This window comes from Sinocyclocheilus anshuiensis, unplaced genomic scaffold, assembly GCF_001515605.1.
Source record: "Sinocyclocheilus anshuiensis isolate Anshui unplaced genomic scaffold, SAMN03320099.WGS_v1.1 scaffold217, whole genome shotgun sequence".
Lineage (NCBI taxonomy): Eukaryota > Metazoa > Chordata > Actinopteri > Cypriniformes > Cyprinidae > Sinocyclocheilus > Sinocyclocheilus anshuiensis.
The window spans coordinates 752,835-774,939 of NW_015536538.1; the positions used below are offsets into that span (position 1 = coordinate 752,835).

Consider the following 22,105-nt stretch of genomic DNA (forward strand, 5'->3'; position numbering starts at 1 on the left):
ACACACACATACATACATACATACATACACACACATATATATTGTTTACATTAAAAATGTTTTAGAAATTCTATCCAAAACACAAATAATTTTCATTACACAGGACTGTGTCCTTAAAATGTTCTCAAAAAAGCCAATTAACAATTAAGATAAAAAAAACTATTAAAAATGTATTATATATGTAAATATTTGTATACAATTTGTTATATATTATATCAGGGGTTTTTTTTTTTCGTTTTTATATAATTATTTGTATAACTTTATATTAAAAAACATGTAGTCTACATTATACATCTAATATTTTGCTAGTGGGTGAGATGTGGTGCCTCCCAGTAAAAGCCTGATTCGTGTCAATTAGACTTTGCTCATAGTAAACAATGTAGTAACGTGTTATGCCATCACAAAAAATCTCTATGAAAGCCACTAGGAATTGCAACAGCATTTGACATGCTTGTGGCTGTCGCTGCACAGCTGAAGACGCCTCGGTACATCCTTTAGACAAAAGGTTTCTGCGCGAAGGACGGTCACCAAATAAAGCTTTGTGCAAACCACACACACACACACACACACACACACACACACACACACACACAGCAGAGCTGCATGCATGGATACAATATTTCATGCACGTCGCAGCTGCAACCACGCTCAACATAACAAACACCTCGAAATAATTATACAAATACATTTACATACATTCCATGCATTGATGCCCAGTCGTTTATAGAGAAAAATGGGTGGTGGAAAATAATGCAAATTATAATAAATGCAACGCGTTCCGGCTGACTGAGTGACAGGAAGATCCAACTTAAACGGGGTTATTATGAAAGCTATGGCATACAGTATCACGTTGCGGTCTGCGCCACCTCTCACGCACAGACAATGAGCCTGCAGTGGGTTTATGAGACATGCGGGGCCCTCCAGCTCTTCACACCCGCGTTTAACGCACAGCCTGTCACTGACGCACGCACGGCGCACTAGCAACGCTCGCGAACACAACCCCGCTCCAGCTGCTGCGAATATTCACAAAAAGCCTCGGAAATCCCACACACACTGGGTTACTGTTGTTCTAGCACTCTGTCTGCTGGGTTAAGCTCTCTCCGTTGCAAAACTCAACGCGTTTTCCTCCTGCTTCAGTCGTAAACCGCGACAAAAAAACAACTGAAACTTTCCGCTTACCGTCGCAGCGCTCTTCAGCTTCCTCTTCGTCATTCACCTACCAGCAGAGGACGAATTCTCGACGATTTTAAGAGAAAGAAGCGTGTGTGTCGGAGGGTAAAAACTGAACATTAACCCTACGGCTGTGTGGTGTCTCTCAGCGCTGCTTTTGAAAACATCGCCGTCAGTGCGTCTCTAAGAAAAGCTCCAGCGAAAAAAACACGCAAAGCGGAGGCGCTCATTGGCGGACGAGGGACCACGTGATCCACGGCGCTCAAACTCGTTTTGCGCTCGCTCTGAAATGTTTGCTGTTTAATATTTCTCTATTCTGTTCATATTTTAAATAGGTGTTTTAATATTTAATAATATATTTACATGTATTTAACACTATATTTAATATTTCTATTTTAGATTTTTAGTTTAATTAAATGTATTTTTAATATACTATTTTGATTTTTAAATGAACACTTAATTATTTTATTTATTATTTCTTCAATTCGTTTTTACACAAATACATAATGCACTGGGTGGGGGTTGAAATTATTAAATTAAATTAATTAAATTAAGATGAATTAAATTAAATTATAGGCTATGTAAATATAAGTTAAGGCAAATTTTCATTTTATGCAAAGAATATGTGTCCTGTGTCTTTCATTTAATCTATTTTATTTATTTATTAACTTTGTGTTTATTTTACTGTTTTGACGTTTGAATGATGTCAAATAATAATTAAAAATAATTTAAATAAATGTAAAAAAATATATACTTTATGTTAAAAAATTGCTCCTTTTTGTTTTTTACAAGTGAAATACATTCACTTTCTGCTTATCCCATGTCGTAATTTTGTTTTTGTATGAGGGTTTATCGTTATTATTTCTCTCTCTCTCTCTCTCTGGGATGGGGGGGCTGACGCTGCGCACCGTGACGTCACCAGCGTGCGCGAATGTTCTGGAACGTTGCTGTCGGAGAGGCGCGAGGAGGAGGAGAAGGTATTTGACGAGCGCGATCCAATGTGGCGTAATTTATTCTGTTATTACGAGCGCATAAAATGTGTTTGATTCTAGGTTGGCTAGTTTAGAACGCCGTTGCGGCGGTTATTATTGTTGTGGCGCAGTTGGTTATTTACATGATGTAGGAAAAAGGGAGTTGGCGCATGCGCAGGGGATGGGCTGGTATTATGTTGCAGAACGAGAACATTGGTCTGTGTGTGTGTGTGTGTGTGTGTGTGAGGGGGATGGGCGCTGGCTAGACACACACGTGCACACATATGCATAGACAAGCTAGAGTCAGTTGCATGAAATGTTGTGGTGTGAAGAAGTGATCATAACATTAATAAATACGCGTGGTTGACATATGAAACTGTAACTGGGTTATGGTTTGAACCTTAAAAACAAAGTACCATACAGTGTTGTGATATTACCATTTGTACAATTGCAAAAGCATAAAAGTTAGTCGCATGTTGTCTTAACTCAGCCAACATGATCAAACTTTAATCAATAACTCTTATATGTCATTTTATGTGTCATTGATTATGATTAATGATGTAATCTTTTATGTTTTCAAGACACTGCAAAAAGTGGTGACCTGCGATTGTTACCTTAAAGAGCTATTTCTACTGGATTTAACCCATTAAAGTGTTTTGTTGGTATAAATTAATGCATTTAGGTTGATTCGGTGATATAGTTTTGACTTGAATAAAACCAGTATAACTTACTTATTAGATGTTATCATTTTTTCAATAATGTGTATTTTCTTCTGGTTGTAAATAGAAATCTAATGACTTTCCTAGTTAAAAGTGAAAGTAAATAAAAGCAGCTAATATTGAACCATTTTTAGATTATTGTCATTGGACACTAACTGTACCTGATTGATCAAATAATAGTAAATATTGTGGAAAATGACAGAATTTTGGTGTACATTTTATTCAATATCATTAAATTGTTTAGATAGAAATTATTTACATTCAATTGCATTATATATATACATACATATATATAAAAACAGATTGCTGTCTAGATTTTGTTCAGCTAACTACTATAAATGCCATGGTATATGATTATGGCAATCATGTACTATGGGTTTTGTAAGTAAAGACTGTGTGAGGTTCTGTATGGAAAACCGCACGTGGAACAGCCTCAGAAATGCTCGCTCTTATGATGTGGCTTGTTTATACATCCTGCATCTGCTCTGTCAGTGAGGTTATGCTGTATGGATGGCAAAATGTACGTCTTTTTAAAGCATTGTTTATATCAAATAAACACAAAGTAATGGAAGACTACACTGTATGTGCTTATGTTATGTTTTGTTACAATATTGCAAAAGTGTATTTAGGATGGAGGCCTTTGTCGTGACCATGTTTGCATGCACGAGAATATTCCTAAATTAATTACAATTTGGTCATATTATGATGAATATGCCACAACCCCAATATTCCAAGACATCTGACATATTCCTTTTTTAACCAATTATCTATTAATGAAAAGAAATAAACATAAATCAATAAACAGATGGGTTAAAGCATCAAAATAGTATCACTGCCTACGTTTTGCTATTTATTGCAGTGTGCTGCTGTCAGTGACAAGAATGTGAATTGAGGTGAAATTACGCTACATAATTACTAAAAATGAAGCGTAATAACTGGTGAAATCATCTCCAGTATTTTCAGTACTGTTGCAGTAAAAGTGTTCGACTTTGTTTACTCAGAACATGCTGATTATTGTGTTCAGAAATGTTCCACTAGCTGTGGAGCATAAAAACTACTTGTTTGGAATATCAAAAAAATCTAAATGATTTGCATGTAAACATGGATCTTGTTTGTATCACAAAAAAACTTTTAAGGAATAGTTCACCCAAAAATGATAATTTGCTTTAGATTTACTCACCGTCAGGCCATCCAAGATGTAGATGAGTTTGTTTCTTCATCAGATCAGATTTGGAGAAATGTAGCACTGCATCACTTGCTCAGCAATGGATCCTCTGCAGTGAATGGGTGCCGTCAGAATGAGAGTCCAAACAACATGAAAAAAACATCACAGTAATCCACACCACTCCATCAATTACCATTTTGTGAAACCAGAAGCTGTGCTTTTGTAAGAAACAAATCCATCATCAAGACATTTCAACTTCAGTCGCTTCCAGCCAAAATACGAGTCCTTTATGTGTGATATTGCTTTCTCCAGTGACAAAGTCATCTTTTCTGGAGAGAAATCTGCACAGATCAAGCTCTGTTTACAGCCAAAACAGTTCTAAACAAATATGTTGGTGGATCTTGATGTGAGGGACAACAGGAGATGGACTTTTTCACTGGAGGAAGCGTTATGGATTATGGACTGGTGTTTTAGCTGGAAGCAACACTTTGGAGTTAACATCTTAATGATGGAATTGTTTTTTACAAACACGCAGTTTTTCACTTCACAAGACATTAACTGATGGACTGGAGTGGTGTGGATTACTTGTGGATTATTGTGATGTTTTTATCAGCTGTTTGGACTCTCATTCTGACGGCACCCATTCACTGCATTGCTGAGCAAGTGATGGAATGACGCATTTCTCCAAATCTGATGAATGTTCATTTTTAGGTGAACTATTCCTTTAATCTGCATGGTTCATTTGTCATCATTTCAAAAAAAAAAAAAGTCACACTGGTCTATTGGGTATAATTTATAATAATATTTTATTTACATATACAACATCTCTGATGTTTACAAGGACTCAAGATCACGGAGGTCTGTTTACAGGTCAGGTCTCACACCAAAGCCCGGTCCGGGAGGAGGTTCTGTCAGTGAGGTTAAACCTCCGGCAGGTTCACATGAAAAACGCCCATTCCTGATGGAAGTGAAATCATTACAATCAATTAAAACATTCTTAGCGAGCCAAATGATACATTAACCACACACATCACATCATGTACTTATTTAATTAGACCTCTAGTTGCCTCATATTATCTTCACAAGTGAAATAAATAATAGGGGCGTCTCTGAGAACTGCAAGCTGAGCTAACCATCGTCCTCTTACAACTAACAACTGACCCTTCATTTGACCGTCAATCCTTTTAATAAGCTTGCGTCTGTGAATGTCCCAAACACCCCCATGATGTCACAACCAAACTATACTTGACTCAGAACCAGATAATCAAATCAATTGGCTTGACACAATTTCTGAAAAAGATCTAAATCTATACACAAATAAGGTGAGTTGCTTTCACATACAATTCCCACTGCTGCTCTTTAAAGTATAATATAATGGATAAATGGATTGAAATATGCAATGCATGCATATTTATATATGCATATACACTATTGTCTGACATTATAGGACACATTATATATAATAGCAAGGATGCATTAAATTGATCAAAAATGACAGTAAAAGCATTTCTAATGTTACAAAACATTTGTATTTCAAATAAATGCATTTCATTGAGCCCCAATAATAATTAAGCAGCAAATCAGCATATTAGAATGATTTCTGAAGGATCATCTGACACTGAAGAAAGTAATGGTGCTGAAAATTCAGCTTTGATCACAGGAATAAATTACATTTTAAAAGATATTTGAATATAAAGTTGGGCTATTTAAAATTGTTTAAAATATAGTTACTTATAATTGTAATAATATTTCACAATATTACTGTTTTTGCTGTATTTTTCATCAAATAAATACAGTATTAGTGAGCAGAAGAGACTTATATTTATGTATTTACTCTGAAATAATATAATTATAACATTCAGATGAACCATTTTAATCAAACAGCCAATTAGACTCAATTTGTTTAATGTAAGAAGTAGAATACAATACAAATCTAGTTTGAAATAATAAAGGCATGTTTTCTAAGTTGTTTTTCTTTAAACAAAACACTAGAAAGAATTATATTTAATAATTAAATTCTTTTATATGCACCATCACCAATATAACAAAGCACTGCATATACATAGTAAGCAGCAATTTATCACATATTAACTATATAAAACATTTAAATGCATGAACATTTCATGCCCAGACTTCATTTTTGAGTGATGACACCAACAAATCAAATTTTGAATCACTTCACTGTTGAATTTCCATGAATTTGCATCTAAAATTTAAATCAGCGATGCTATAAACTCATATCTGCAGTCTGTGAGACAAGGAAAGAATCTTAGGAAATGCAATGGCCACTTTAAAATCACTGTGATGTGGATTCATTTTTACCACGATATATACAAGTAATACTAAAAGAAGGGAGATTTGTGTACCTGGGTCCAGGAGGAGGAACTCTGCCTGCCTTCAGTTCATCAATAATCTGCTCAATGTCTGACGGTTTAAGATCCTCCTACAAACCAAACCAGAAAGAAAGGAAACACTCGTTAATGCAGAATTAATTGATTATAGTACACCCTATTCTCTGATCTCTGTCTTAGAGATAAATAAGCTCAAGCATCAACTTTATTATGGTGAATTCAGTGAAAACATGTAAAAAATAAAGCCTGTTTTCAGATCCGCTGAGATGTTCCTAATAGGGGTTTAAAATTCTTTAAACGGAACAGAATTACTTGCAAGCATGTTCTTGACAGGTTTTGTGAGATTCAACCACTACAAATGTTCTGCTGCCCTTCAGACCTTGTGTGACTCACTTTCTGAAAATGTTAGTAACACTAAATGCACGTAATTGGTAAACATGAGTGATCTCTAGCCAGGCCGTAGCTATCTCATTATCTGGAAGCAGCAGGGCAACCCTCTACATTGCGAGTAAATCGCTCGCATATGAGACAAAATCTTCACTCTGGGCGACAAAATGATGTCTAATATTAGCCACTGGCTAATAAATTATCAGATTTTACTGTCGCCAGTGTGTGAGTTGGATGCTAAAGTATAAGTTTAGCACGGCTATATTTTTACTCGCCGAACGCACTGACTGAGCGCTTCAGAGTTTCATCTGTCAAGCGATTATGGGTGCGTTCACGCCATATCGGAATTCCCGTAATTACGAGATTACAACTTGTAAAAAGCGTTCACGTCCTCGTAGAACTCGTAATTACAACTTGTGAACTGGGAGTTTTCTGAGAGCTACGACTTGTACCACGTGACCGCTGTACCACCTGACCACCGCAGGCTCTATTTAGGCGTTGATAGTGTTGCCATAGGAAAGCATAATTCCGAGGACGTGAACAGCTCCGAGTAGAACATCACGTGCTGTCATCTCGAAATTACGGTAATTACGATATGGCGTGCCGTGAACGCAGCATATTTTTCAGTTCATCTGCATAGATGCGCAGCGCACCTGTATTTGGCGTACCGTGAACTCTAGTGTAACGGCGCACACTTTGCCGTCACTTTGTCTCACACACGCAGAGAGAGAGAGCGAGAGAGTCTTGCATACCATGCAGAATTGACGCGCTACATGTAAACGATATACTTTGTTGTATTTTCCTGTCAAAATAATGGAGTTCCTTTGGAATTCTTCAACTTTTAAAGGGGTCATATTATGCTTTTTTTTTTTACTTTTTCAACTTTAGTTAGTCTGTAATGTTGCTGTTTGAGCATAAAAAAAGATCTGCAAAGTTACAAAGCTCAAAGTCCAATTCAAAAGGAGATATTTTATTTAACAGAAATCACTTTTCAAAAACTACAACGAACGACTCGTTTGGACTACAACGCATATTTTCAGACGAATGGGACGAGACCTGGTTGAGCTGCACTAGAGAAGGCAACAAGTGTTATCATACTATGTCGGAGACGCGCTTGTTTTCACAAGGCAGACGAACTTAGAGTGGTTACAGTCATCCGGGTTTAAATCGCGCTCAAATTGATTTGATTTTGACACAATATTTACACTGAAGCTCACAGGCGGCTATGGTAAGGGGCGTGACATTTCCCGACCAGGCGCCGAGTGGAGCCAATCACAACACACACTGGCCCAGCTAACCAATCACAGCACATTTCATATTTCAGAAGGCGGGCCTTCATTTGATACAGGAACTATTCGAGCCGTTCATGCCAGACTGGGGAGAGAGGTGTTGTAATAATGTAAAATATGTGAAAAATAATGTGTTTTTCGAACAACCTAGTATGAGAGCTTGTTCTAGTACACCCCCAAAACAAAATCAAGACTTTGTAAAAGAGCATAATAGGACCCCTTTAAGAACTGCCGGGTTCTCCTATAGTAGGCGGAACTAATGCGCAAACGGCAATCTCATTGGCTGGCGCTCACCTATTATCGTCCCTGTTTTGATTTCAGCGAATCAGTTCGAGCGAACGCGGACAACCTGATTAATATTCATGAATCCAGCAGCTCATTAATCCTTAGTGCATTTTATACTGTTCTTATTAGTAGAATTCTATGTATTATTATTATTATTATTACCTTATCAGTATTATTGTTAGTTTTCCCCCATTTTTTACAGAAACACTGAATGACCAAAAAAGCCGCACCACCAGTCCTAAGTTCAGTTAAAATTACTAATATGCATTCATACATGGTTTTAATTCTAATTACTAAAGTGCTATCATTAAATAATACTTGATTATCATTAGTGCTGTCAAGCGATTAATCGCGATTAATCGTAGAGGGTTGCAGGGTCATGTAGATGTGATCTCTAGGTTCCTCGAGCTTCCTCCAGAAGAAAGCATCAAAGGATGAGCTCACCAAATGCCCTAATGGATGATTAGCTGTCGGAAGGAGACCTGCTAACCCATTTCAGGTGGGTGAATCACACAGGGCTGACGAGTTTCTATTTAACTCTTGAGAGGCCACGGCTAATTGCATCATTACCCCGGCGGGTCATACAGGGCTTCACTTAACACAAACAAGCTTAAACAGAGACGTACACAACCCAAGGAATATTCACCACAGATACGGACTCAGATCTAATTAGTGAATCAATCTTCATTTAAACAGAACATGAGGTGAGTTATACAAGCAATCTTTCCTCTAGCTAGAAATCCACTTATAGTGTTTTTTTGTTTCTTATTTTTTGACAATTAAAACAAACAACACAAAAAAAAAAATAAAAATAATAGTAATATGCACCATCAATATTGTATTATTATTATTATTATTATTGGACTGTGTACAATAATAATTAGTAGCAGTAGCAGTAATACAATTATATTTAGTTCTTTTGTTGTACGTCTGCATTCTATTTTTAATAAATTATACAATTAATATAAATTAGAATATAAAAAAAACTGCACTATCAATATTATATTATTTTTTGATGTGTATAATAGTAATAATAATTAGTACTGTTATTTATACGATTATATTTATGCAAAGCTCTTTTGTTTGTACATGATGCATTTGGTGCTTTTTGAAAATTAAAATAATTTACAATGCAACAAAAAACAATATGCACTATAAATTATATTATTTTTGATTGTGTATAATAATAATAATAGTAATATAACAATAATTAGTACTATTATTTATACAATTAAATTTATGCTCTTTTGTTTGTACAATATGCATTCTTTCTTAGCTTTGACAATTAAATTACAATACAACAAAAAACATGTACTATCATTATGTTTAGATGATGTTTTATAATAATTAGTATTTTTATTTGTATAATTATATTTAGTTCTTTTGTTGTACATTTGCCTATTTTGACAAATTTGACAATTAAACATTAGAATACAACAAAAACAATACGCACCATCAATATCATATTATTATTTCATTCTATTATTCAATAATAATAGTAGTAACAATAATAATTAGCTTTGTTATTTGTACTAGTATATTAAGTTCTTTTGTTTGTGTGTTTTGCATTCCTTTTCGACTACTAAAATAAATTACAGTACAACAAAAACAACATATTAATTGATGATGTATAATAATGAGGTATAATAATAATTAGTAGTAGTACTATTTGTACAATAGTATGCAAAGTTCATTTGTTTGTACGTTCTCCAATCATCTCGACTGTCTGATTGATTATCAGCCAATCAGAAGATAATTATTTCCTTTTACGTCTTTAAACCAAACAGGACCACATGAACACATCCTGTATATTGCCCTTTACCCTTGTTAAGACTCAAAACACACAAACACTGTTCATCTTGACTTCATAACAGAGAAACTGCCTCCCCTAGAGGTGACATTAAAACTAGCTGCCGCTCATCAACATACATTCACAACAAGACAAACATGAGGTTTCTGATCATACTCACATAATAGTTATCGTTGATTTGGACCATTGGTGCGTTCACACAAGCCCCGAGACATTCGACTTCTGTTAGCGTGAATAATTTATCTGCCGTGGTCTCACCGACTTTGATACCTGACAGGAGAGATCATTTTTGGGTTAGACAATTAAACACATAGTCATTACTTACGTGTTAATTAAAATAAACATTAAATAAAATATTATTTCAGCTGCCAAGGCATCATTTCTCATTTAAATCTAAACATTTAAATAGTAATAATAATAATGACAAAAATGCACAACTAAAAGACATTTAAAACTATATATTTACACACATTTACTTATTATATAACAAAAATTAATTATAATAGTATATTAATGATACTAAAACAACACTATATGGAACACTAAAGATGATATTTTAAGGAATAATTTGCTATAAAAAAAAAAAAAACATGAGGGTGAGTAAATGATGACTGTCTGATGTTGTTTTTACTTCTAAAATATGTTTAAAAAAAAAAGATTATTACAATTCATTAGTGTATTATTCCAGCATCTTCAAATATTCCAATTTCAGGCCATGTTTGAGCAGCGTGGCTTTAGCTTGTTTATATAGCGAGTGTGTTTATTGGTGACGTGCGAGTCGAGATGTCTGTGTGGAGTCCCTGTGGAGAGCTGGAAACGGTTCTCGCTCACTCAGTTTGCTCTGGATGGCCTCCAGGATGCTGTCGGAGTCGCAGAGCATGCAGGGCGTAGTGGTGCAGATCTGGATGTGGTACTTTCCCACCGGCTGACGGAGGAACATGGTGTAGAAAGTGGCTACTTCATAAACCCTCATTGGAGCAATGCCCAGGATCTCTGCCACCTGCAGGAGAAATCAGAAATCACACCAGGGAACGCTTTTAGGACCACAGCTTTAAATCAAAAATATGAAAACCAGAATATGTTCATAATAGAAATTAAGAAATTCACTATCACAATTGAAAAAAAAAAATATTATTACTATTATTATTATTTTTATTTTTTTTTATATTTATGATACTGTATATTTTTGTGCACCTGCGGAGCAATAGCCAACATTCGGTAGAAACTTATATTTGAATAAAAACAGAGCAATATTTGTGAATGAAACATTCCAAATGATCTGGACTGTAAAATGCTGAATATCTATAGCAGGTTTGATCATTTACAGAATGGAAATGCATGCCTCATCAATGTCATGTGTTTCATGAAGGCTGGGTGACTTAAACATACTGCTGTGCACTAAATAAGATGAGAACTACACATGAAACTGTGATGCATTTAACAAAGATGTTTTGCCACACAACAAAAAAACAAAATCAATACTTTAAATGTCAAAAACACTTTATGAAAAAAATAAAAAGCACAGATCATATAAATTACAACTAAAATTGTCAGGTCAGTTTTATTAAAATTTCCACATTTTAACTGATTTGATTATTAACAGGTTTCCAAACAATTTTGACCAATTAATTTCAATGACTGTCCATACTGGATACATTTAAAAAAAATACAAAAATAATTAAACCGAGACTGACTGCACTCAGGGTTATTACAGCTAATAAAAACTAAATAAATAAATAAACTTGAAATACATTATTTGAAATAAAATAAACATTACCTGAAATAAAATATTTTAAAAAATATATATATTTTATTTCAGCTAGTCGCCAATGCAACATTTCTCATTTTCATTTTGCTGAAATCAAAAGAACTTAAACTAATAAATAAAAATGAATAAAATCTATAGATTTAGAAAAACAAAAACTAATAAAAATGAATAAAAAAAAATTACTAAAACTTTAAAAGTTCAAGTAAAAATAGAAAATACAAAAATGTGACCACGGACCACAAAATCAGTCGAGATTTATACATAATCTGAAAGCTGAATAAATAAGCTTTTCAATGATGTATGGTTTGTTAGGATCGGACAATATTTGGCTGAGATACAACTATTTGAAAATCTGGAATCTGAGGGTGCTAAAAAAATCAAAATATTGAGAAAATCACCTTTAACGTTGTCCAAATTAAGTTCTTAGCAATGCATATTACTAATCAAAAATTAAGTTTTGATATATTTATGGTAGGAAATTTACAAGATATCTTCATGGAACATGATCTTTACTTAATATCCTAATGATTTTTGGCATAAAAGAAAAATCAATAATTTTGACCCATACAATGTATTTTTGGCTATTGCTACAAATATACCCCAGCGACTTAAGACTGCTTTTGTGCTCCAGGGTCACAAATAAAATCTGATTCAAAACATTAACAAACTATACTTATAATTCTATACTTATGTTTAACACTCCCTTGCATAATTTGTATACATCTGTCCATACAATATATCGTCTATTGTCTTTTTGTCTATTGCGTATTGTTTTTATTTTATCTGTGTCTCGTCACTTGTAATCTGGAAGCTTCTGTCACCAAGACAAATTCCTTGTGTGTGTGTGCGCATGTAAGCACACTTGGCAATAAAGTTCTTTCGGATTCTGATTCTAATAGTATATCAATGACCCTAAAATAACACCGCTCATATCTAATGGAATAACAATAAACGTATATACACTATTAAATAATCACTAAGAGTTCCAGGTTTTTAAGTGATTGTGGGAACTCATTATTATTTATCAATCAAAAAAAGCTTTGGTGCATGTCTTTAGAAGCTCTCACCCTGTTCATTGCTGAAATAGGAAGCCATCCGTGCTGCCTCTGAGCCACATCCAGCACAGGAATAGTGGCGGCCGCCTTGTGTCCCTCTGGGTAATTATTCATGATGGCCTCAACTCTCTGTAGCCAAACACATTATACAATAACCACACAGCTATAATCTTTATTCAACATATCTGAACACAGCAAAACATATTTGATCTTACCTGTGGAATACAGTTATAAAATATCACAATGGCAGCAAAAATGCCTTAAATATGATGCCATATTATGATATCAAAAAGTGGTGAGATTTCCCTCACCTTGATGTTCTCTGGGCTGAATTCAAATGGAGTCTCTGGGTTGTTGTCCGGTGTGTCTCTGTGCTGGAGTAATGAAAACAGAGCAAAACAAATGCAACAAAAATATCAGCCTTATAATAGTGCGTCCTCCTGGTTTTTAACAATACAACATCGATTGCTTTACAGCAGCTTTAGAGTATTAAAAATACAGTATTATTGTTGCAAAGTTCTTCAACAATAGATAAAAATATAAGTGTCATTATCAGCATTGATTCATTTCAGTTCAATAACTGTGTAAAGTTCATCAAATTATAAAACAAGCTTAACTCAACTATAAAAAGTCAATCGTGTTGGAATTCAGCTCAATTATGAAACGAATTCAGCAATAAAGCAACTCTACATAAGACAATAGTGTAATTATTTAGCTCAATTTGATTCAGTTTTGTTCACACTGATGATATTACTGAATATTAAGTGTCTCATGTGCACAGAGTGCAATAAACATATGAAAGTCAAGTCTCACCACAAAGATTCCTCCAGCTCCAGCTCGAGCTGATGTCTGGTGCAAACTGCGGACCTGCCTCGCCTGCAGAAGAAATGCAACAAGTGTAAAGTACAATAGAAAGCAAACAACTCTTTTTTTTTTTTCCTTTTTTGCAAACTGCTAAACCATTACATCCCTTTTTGTATATTGTATGTATTGACCAAATATGCAATATAATATTTTGTGCACTAAGCATGCAATGCTCTATAACGTTTCTGTTTAGTTATTACAGTGTGTATTGTATTAGTCACTGCAATAGAAAGACATACATATAATTAACTTATTTACCGATTCAGGTTTATTTACTGATTACTCAACCTGTCTGGGTGAATAGAAACAACTTCTAAAAAAAAATAACATTTTTGATAACACATCACGGTTTTAAAGAGTGTCTAATAAACACAAAATTTTTAATTCATATTTTAATGACATATAAACACAACCAGGCCTCATTATTAGCCGTTAGCGCATTAGCTTCATGTCCTTGCACAGATGTCAACGCCGCTTTAAATGATGATTCATATGCAATTTCTTCAAGCACCTCATGAATAATCCGATTACAACATATATAAAATAAACCTACCGCATAAGACACGGCAGAGCGCAGAGTTGAAGATAAAAACATATTTTCAATGCGCTCGGTCACACTAAACACAAGCAATGGCGGATATCAAGTATTGCGCGCTCGATTGAGCGGGTCTGGTTACGCAAGGGACGCACGCTCAAAGAGTCTGAATAATGGATCACCGAGCGGCAAACGAACAGATGCACACGTTGTGTTCTTGACATGCCATGATGAAAATAACACAGACAATCAGCATGCTGCACACTTGTAGAACTTGAGCTTAAATGCTAAAACGGGTTGTAATGCAAGACTGTTACTAAAATGTGAGCCAGTATTGTTCTGCTTAACATTTGCGGTTTATTTACATTTACATTTAGTCATTTAGCAGATGCTTTTATCCAAAGCGACTTACAAATGACAATAAAAGCAGTCAAAATCAACAAAAGAGCAATGATAATATAATGACAAAATATTTCAAATGAATATATAAATTGACAATTTTTGTGTTCTTTCCAAATGCAATAGCAGAGAATCAATATAATATAATACTAGGTACTAGATTTGTTGTCCTAATTAAGTATTTTGTGCAAGTAGAAATTGTTTTCCAGGAGATCACAGCGTAGGCCTAGGCATCAATTCCAATTCCATGAGTGGGCAGGAGAATCCAGAGTTATGACAAAGGGTGGATGAGTCATGAAAATCATCCTGTGCAGACACAAAGACATTATTTATTTAACCAATATCTATCTATCTATCTATCTATCTATCTATCTATATCTAAGGTTTTTCATAGTTAGAGTGTGTTAGTTTGGTGTCATCGTTATTTATGTTCTTTCATTTCTTGAATTATAATTGTAAAAATTATTTATATATAACACATTTTTATTGTAAACATATATTTTAGGGTTAGTGGGTCATTCTCTGCTTATTTATTGATTAATATCAATCAATCAATCAAGTATTTTTCTTTAATTTCTTCAATTATAATATTACAATACATAAAATATACTGTAAAAAAAATAGAAAAATTAAAAAGTTTTAGGGTTAATGTGTGTTAGTTTGTTGTCATTATTATTATTACATCAAAATTTAAACGTTGTTCATAAGTAAATTATGTTTTTACTTTAAAAATGCAAAAAGGTTTCTTTTAGGGTTAGTGTGTATGTTAGCTTGTTGTCATGACTATTGTTAAGATGTTTTATTTTAATGTTTTTGATTATAATTGTAACAATGTTTCACAAGTTAATAACTTTTTATTCAAAAAATGCAAAAAAAAGTCTTCATTTAGAGTTAGTGTGTTTATTATTATTGATTTATTTACTTATTTTAATTTATTCAATTAAAACGGTAAAAGTTATTCAAGAGTAAATAACTTTTTTTCACTAACCCTGTCTTCTTGTAGGGTTAGTGTGTGTGTGTGTTAGTTTGTTGTCATTACAACTAGCCTTATATGAAGTCAATGATATGTCCTCATTATGACAGCCAAATAAACCTTTTATGTGTGTGTGTTTCAGTAAACATGCAGATCATCCGTCAGACTCGTGCTGCTCCTCCCTCTGCAGTGGGATCAGCAGCAGAGCAGCCGCTCAGCCAATGGGAAAGTAGGAGTGCTGAATGGAGCGCTCTGATTGTTGGAGGCGTGCTGAGCAGACTGGGCATGATTAAAGGGTGGCCACCACATGCACAGCCACAATAATCTGCTTCATCTCCAGACTGACATCTATCTTGAGTTGACACAGATTTTAAGGATTGAGAAATGTCTCCAGTTTCAGTCTCCACCAACAGGGTCGTTCCAGGACCGCAGGAGCCGGAGGAGAAGACCTACCATCCATCCGATGGCCTGTTCACTGATGCACACGTGCCAGACTTTGATGCATATCTTGCTTTATACAAAAAGTCTACAGAAGAGCCTGAAGGTATCATACAATTGTGCATGCATATAAATGGGAGGGACACTCCAATGTAAGATAATGCAGTAAAAGTGTTGATTTACCATGCATTGCAGAGTTCTGGGCTGATGTTGCTCAAGAGTTTTACTGGAAGAAGCCTCCGTCAGGCCCGATGCTGCAGTATAACTTTGATGTCAACAAGGGGAACATTTACATCAAGTTTATGGAGGGAGCAAAAACCAACATCTGCTACAACATCCTTGACCGAAATGTGCATGAGAGGAACCTAGGAGAGAAAGTGGCTTACTACTGGTAATCTAACATGTTCTCAGTGTTATACAATTATGCACAAAGACCTCTGTGCATACAATGCATGCTTGATCTGATTTAATAGTTGATGCATTTGAGGCCCGCTGCTTGTGTCAAAGTCAAAGCAAAAGAGCAGCACTTGTTGGCATGTGTTTCTCTACAAGCTCACTAAAGAAAGAATGTTTTATTAAAATAAATGATGTTGTCAAAAAAAGAGTGACAAATGCAGAGACATTCTGAAATATATGTTAAAACGTGTATTTAAAATATGGGGGGGACTTTTTATTTCAACCAGTGTTTACTTTAAGTTTTAGTAATTTTGTTACGCGCTTTTATGTATTTTTTAAATATGTGTATTTGTTTAATACTATTATTATATATAGTAATACTAATATTATACTTACATTAAAGTAATTATAGGTTGCAACATGGTTATAAATACATAAAATTATAATTATATTACATTGTTTATGCATTTTTGCAAGGTTCAGTCCGTACTTTTAATGTTGAGAATATGATTTTGTAAGTATTTACTTGTAGGGCTCGGCAGGAGCTCCTGTTCTTCTAGACAAACATGGCAGGGCACAATGATTATTATGAGTCTTATTGAACCATGTCACCTGCATTTGACATCAACTATCACATAACACCTTGATTACATACGATAAAGAGTGATAAGATGGTTCCTGTAAGAATTGCATGAATGTCACATGAGAAGTCATCCGATTGTTAATTCCTAATAACTTCTCAGGAACATCCCTATGACTCTTTCCAGTATTTAATCAAAGTGATACAATTTTGGCTTGATGTCACACTGTATGCAGGTGACATGTTTCAGTAACCCTCAGAATAATCATTGTTGTCCTGTTAGCTATGCGCTGAAGTATTAATAGTCTTGTGGAACAAGGGGTGTCATGTAACTGCTGTTATATACAGAACCACTCGAGTCATATATCAATCACCTGTTTTACATTACCATTTAACACTACCATCTCACAAAAACGTATCCAGGTCATATTTCACCCCAAATTTGTAAAGAAATAAAAAATGGTATAGTGCATATATTAAAATAACACATATTTCTATGAGCATTAACATTATTATGATTGTTTTAATGGCAATTAAGCTCTTTTCACCTTAAATTTGTATTAGTGCTGTCAAACGATTAATCGCGATTAATCGCATCCAAAATAAAAGTTTTTGTTTACTCATTGTATGTGTGTGTACTGTGTATATTATTATGTATATATAAAGACACACACATACAGTATATATTTTGAAAATATTTACATGTATATATATATATATATATAAGTAATTGTTTAAGCAATTTAAGCGTTACTGTTTAAGCAAAATATCATTTAGTTTTTCTATATTAAGATTTTGGGTCAATAGGCAAATAACTGCGGCAAACTAAATATAAACATTTTAATAATACCAGATGAACAGGTTTGCATGGGTGAACAGAAGCGTGTTATGAGGACAGATTCCTGCGGCTGTAGTTCTTACAGTCTATAGTCTATAGTCTAGACCGTCTCTCTCTGGCACGTTACATGAGGTGGTTTTGGCAGAGAGTCTCCTAACAGATGCCAAGAACTAAAGCATGCGAACCATGCTGAGGCGACACTTCAGTTAGGCATTAAGCATCAAGTGCTAATGGAGGACACAGGAGTTCACACAGGCTCGTAAAAGCAATATGGACAATGCATATCCTCAAACATATACACAAAACATGATGCAGTGTGCAACCTCAGAGGTCAGCGTCTATTCTTTACGCTATACCTAAGGGGTCGCTTTGCTTAAAAACTGTTCGCCCTGTCAGCAGTCCATCATGGTCTTTCCTTTTTTGGACGGCCAGGTGCAGATGCACAGTAAACCGAGCGGAGAGCTTTCATGGGGATTTGCGTTGTCACGATGTTCCCTGTGTTGCATGAATTTGCACACCAGCTACTAATGTAAAAGCAGCAACCCTTGCACAAAAAAGCACACTGTCTTCAGAAATTCTAAGTTTAAAGTGTGGTTTAACAAGGCATGTTGCCATATTACAATCTATTTAATTGACTTGTGCAATAAGTGAAGCCCACTGGCCAAACGCACAGCTGACGGAAGTCCAAATCTAATGCAGGCAGCAGAGCCAAAGTACAGCCCTATTCCTGTAAAAATGAGACGCGTACAGTGGGGTCCAAAAGTCTGAGACCACACTGACAATCAAAGTCTAAATTCACTGTGGGAATAAACAGTTTTAGGATTTGAGACAACAAATGAATATTATGGCGTAAAGCAAAGACGAATTGTTTCACATTCTGCATTATGTCTAAATGACAATTCAGATGTGAGTAAATGAGTGTCGCTGCTCATGTCACTCATTCAAACAGAATTATTTTTTTTATTTTTTTTTGCTTCCATTAAAGCACAAGATGCTTTCTGGAGCAAAATAATGCTATTGTTAAAGAAAAAGGGTGAGATATTGTCATACATGTTAAAATATCTATTTTTTCCAAACAGTACTATTTTAGTATTCCTTATATACTATTATAGCACTTATTAATATTATTGAATTATTATTATTTTTATTAAAGTTTTATTATAATATTTTGAAGATTTTCAGGAATTTTGTTTTGCACATAATTTTTATTAGTTTTTGTTTTTAATATTTATATTTGTTTAATATCATTATACATAGCAATGTTATATATAATATTACTATTAATACATGTTAAATCATGTATTTGTTAAAATGTTTTAAAAATTGTTATACTATTCTAGCATTTATTAATATTTTGAATTAATATTGAATTATTAATATTATTCAATTATTATTGAAATATTTTGGAATTTTTAAATGTTCAGTTTTCAATTTAATTTTGGGAATTTGGTTTTGCATTTTTATTAGTTTTTGTTTTTTAATATTTCTATTTGCTTAATATAATTATACATAATATTGTTATATATACTGTAGTATTACTATTAATATTAATAATATCATATATAAAAGTAAAATTTATTTAGTCATTTAGCAGATATAAAAGTCATTTTAGTGTGTAATCGTATTTATTCCATTTATTTGCTAATGCAACATTTTCATTTGAGCTTTTTAAGTGTAAGTTTTTCATCTAATATTTGTTTTATTTCATATTTTTTTCAATTAATGAAAACAATTTTTGACGATTTTAGTTTAGTTAACAATAACAACAATGCATTCAATTTTTCACTCAAATTACTGATAATACAATTTGTCATGATGTATTAAATGCAAAATTGAAGCTTTTTTTTCCACATTCGGTCTCAGACTTTTTGGAAATAATTGCAGATTAAATTTTGGATTTATGTGCCTAATGTGTTCAATAGCCTAAAGTATGTTCAAGAGGCCAGCACACTGTATTGCATAATGAAGGCCATGAATCCATTATTTCCTAATGGTTTAATATTGATCAATGTTTCCTTCAGGGAGGGAAACTCACCTGATCATCACCAGAACATCACCTACAACCAGCTGTTGAGAAACGTGTGCCGATGTGCCAATGCATTGAAGCTGTTGGGTAAGACCATCCTCCTCCTCTGGGTTTGAGTTTGCTCAGCTTTTCTAGAATGCAAATGCAATGTTAGTGCGTTCAGCCTGAACCTCTGACGTGAGTATTTTTCCTAATGCTTTCAGATTTACATTGATGTTTATTTCTGTGATCCAGGTGTGAAGAAAGGAGACAGAGTCGCCATCTACTTACCCATGATTCCAGAGCTGGTGTACACGATGCTGGCCTGTGCGAGAATCGGAGCTGTTCACTCGATAGTGGTGAGCAGCTTTACAGATCTGTAATAGTTTTACATTAAATAAATATTCTGGATTGAAAAGGAATAATTCGCCTGAAAATGCAAATTTGCTGAAAATGTACTCACTCTCAGGCCATCCAAGATGTAGATGAGTTTGTTTCTTCATCAGAACAGATTTGGAGAAATGTAGCATTGCATCACTTGCTCACCGATGGATGCTCTGCAGTGAATGGGTGCCGTCAGAATGAGAGTCCAAACAGCTGATAAAAACATCACAATAATCCACACCACTCCAGTCCATCAGTTAACATTTGGAGAAGCAGAAAGCTGAATGTTTGTGGAAAACAAATTCATCATTAAGATGTTTTTAACTTCAAACCATTGCTTCTGGCTAAAAATGCAAGTCCATAATCCATAATATTGTTTTCTCCAGTGAAAAAGTCATCTTGTCTGATTCAGGAGAGAAATATGCACATATCAAGCACCATTTACAAGCCAAAACAGTCCAAAACAAATATGTCGGTGGATTTTGATGTGAGAGACATCAGTTGGCCAGAAACACGCAGCTTTTGGCTTCACAAGATGTTAACTGATGGACTGGAGTGGTGTGGATTACTTGTGGATTATTGTGATGTTTTTATCAGCTGTTTGGACTCTCATTCTGACGGCACCCGTTCACTGCAGAGGATCCATCAGTGAGCGAGTGATGGAATGCTACATTTCTCCAAACCTGATGAAGAAACAAACTCATCTACATCTTGGATGACGTAAGGATGAGTACATTTTCAGCAAATTTGAATTTTTAGGTGATCTACACCTTTAAGCTCTATCATCTGTCGAGGATGGTCTGAAGGAGAGTTTAAACTCAGGTCAGTATTTAGCACGGTATCATTAATATGCATGAAATGAGTACAGCCTCATTTACCCTGCCAAGTCTATTTCTGCCCACCAAGCCTCTTTAACCATGTAAAGGTTATAGATGAAGTGCTAAAGTGCTTTCCAGGGTAGTTTATATCTGATATCAAAGCCTGTTTTTAAGTTTGGATGATGACACCATTTCAGCCAAACTGTAATTGTATTAATTTGTATTGGAACCTCAGATATCCATATTATTTATCTTGAGCATATGCAAAAGCATTTAACTCTCTCCTGTCTTCCTCATTCAGTTTGCAGGTTTCTCATCTGAGTCTCTGTGCGAGAGGATCATGGATGCTCAGTGCAACATCCTGGTAACAGCAGGTAACACTAAGTGTTTTATTAAGGTGGAGGTCTGGCTCTTTAGACTGACTGTATGTTTATTGGGTTTGTTTAGTAGATGAGCTCACAATGAGCTGTTACAGATAAGCTTGAAATACAGTTAGTGATAAGATAATGTGACGAGAGATGTGATGTGATGTTTACAACACCGGAAATCCTGTGTAGTCACCCTTTGGGCTTGAGTGAAGTCTGAGTCACATTTTGTGGCTTATTCAGGTCTGTCAGTCATGAAAAAAATTATGCACCAAAGTGTTTGTGTGACAGAAATGTATTTATATATTGTTATATTAAAAAATGTAATATGAAATGTATAACAAAATATAAATATAATTTAAATTATATTATATTAAAGTTTTTTAAATATTTAATATATATGTACACACACACACACACACACACACACATATATATGTGTGACCCTGGACCACAAAAGCAGTATTAAGTCACTGGGGTATATTTGTAGCAATAGCCAAAAAACATTGTATGGGTCAAAATTATTGATTTTTCTTTTAT

At 34.4% G+C, this 22,105-nt stretch overlaps 3 protein-coding genes across 3 annotated transcripts in view; 1 reads left to right on the top strand and 2 right to left on the bottom strand.

Moving 5' to 3' along the window:
• LOC107696118 (ankyrin repeat domain-containing protein 12-like) overlaps positions 1 to 1,391 on the bottom strand; it is a 52,114-nt gene extending 50,723 nt beyond the window's left edge. The window contains exon 1 of the mRNA XM_016496303.1: positions 1,180 to 1,391. The gene's annotated coding sequence lies outside the window, so the exon portion shown is untranslated. The remainder of the gene's footprint in view (positions 1 to 1,179) is intronic.
• Positions 1,392 to 4,813: 3,422 nt separating this feature from the next.
• ndufv2 (NADH:ubiquinone oxidoreductase core subunit V2) lies at positions 4,814 to 14,556 on the bottom strand. The gene is made up of 8 exons (XM_016496316.1): positions 14,388 to 14,556; positions 13,784 to 13,846; positions 13,282 to 13,344; positions 12,983 to 13,099; positions 10,979 to 11,147; positions 10,308 to 10,417; positions 6,392 to 6,468; positions 4,814 to 4,983 (listed from the first exon to the last, which is right to left on the bottom strand). Exons 1-8 carry the CDS (start codon positions 14,427 to 14,429, stop codon positions 4,890 to 4,892), a joined length of 735 nt encoding a protein of 244 aa, XP_016351802.1. The 5' UTR covers positions 14,430 to 14,556; the 3' UTR covers positions 4,814 to 4,889.
• A 1,326-nt stretch (positions 14,557 to 15,882) lies between these two features.
• Positions 15,883 to 22,105, top strand: part of LOC107696615 (acetyl-coenzyme A synthetase, cytoplasmic-like) — a 15,681-nt gene continuing 9,458 nt past the window's right edge. Inside the window, exons 1-5 of the mRNA XM_016497056.1 lie at positions 15,883 to 16,285; positions 16,375 to 16,570; positions 20,015 to 20,106; positions 20,254 to 20,357; positions 21,502 to 21,574. Of these exons, the coding sequence (XP_016352542.1) occupies positions 16,126 to 16,285; positions 16,375 to 16,570; positions 20,015 to 20,106; positions 20,254 to 20,357; positions 21,502 to 21,574 (625 nt within the window). The 5' untranslated portion in view covers positions 15,883 to 16,125. The remainder of the gene's footprint in view (positions 16,286 to 16,374; positions 16,571 to 20,014; positions 20,107 to 20,253; positions 20,358 to 21,501; positions 21,575 to 22,105) is intronic.

Excerpts from the sequence above, each read along its gene's own strand:
- ndufv2 (XM_016496316.1), bottom strand. The coding sequence starts at position 14,429 with ATGTTTTTATCTTCAACTCTGCGCTCTGCCGTGTCTTATGCG. Across the intron at positions 11,148-12,982 it reads CTATTTCAGCAATGAACAGG|GTGGCAGAGATCCTGGGCAT; the intron begins GTGAGAGCTTCT and ends TTTCTCCTGCAG. Across the intron at positions 10,418-10,978 it reads GGCCATCCAGAGCAAACTGA|GTATCAAAGTCGGTGAGACC; the intron begins GTGAGCGAGAAC and ends CTCTCCTGTCAG.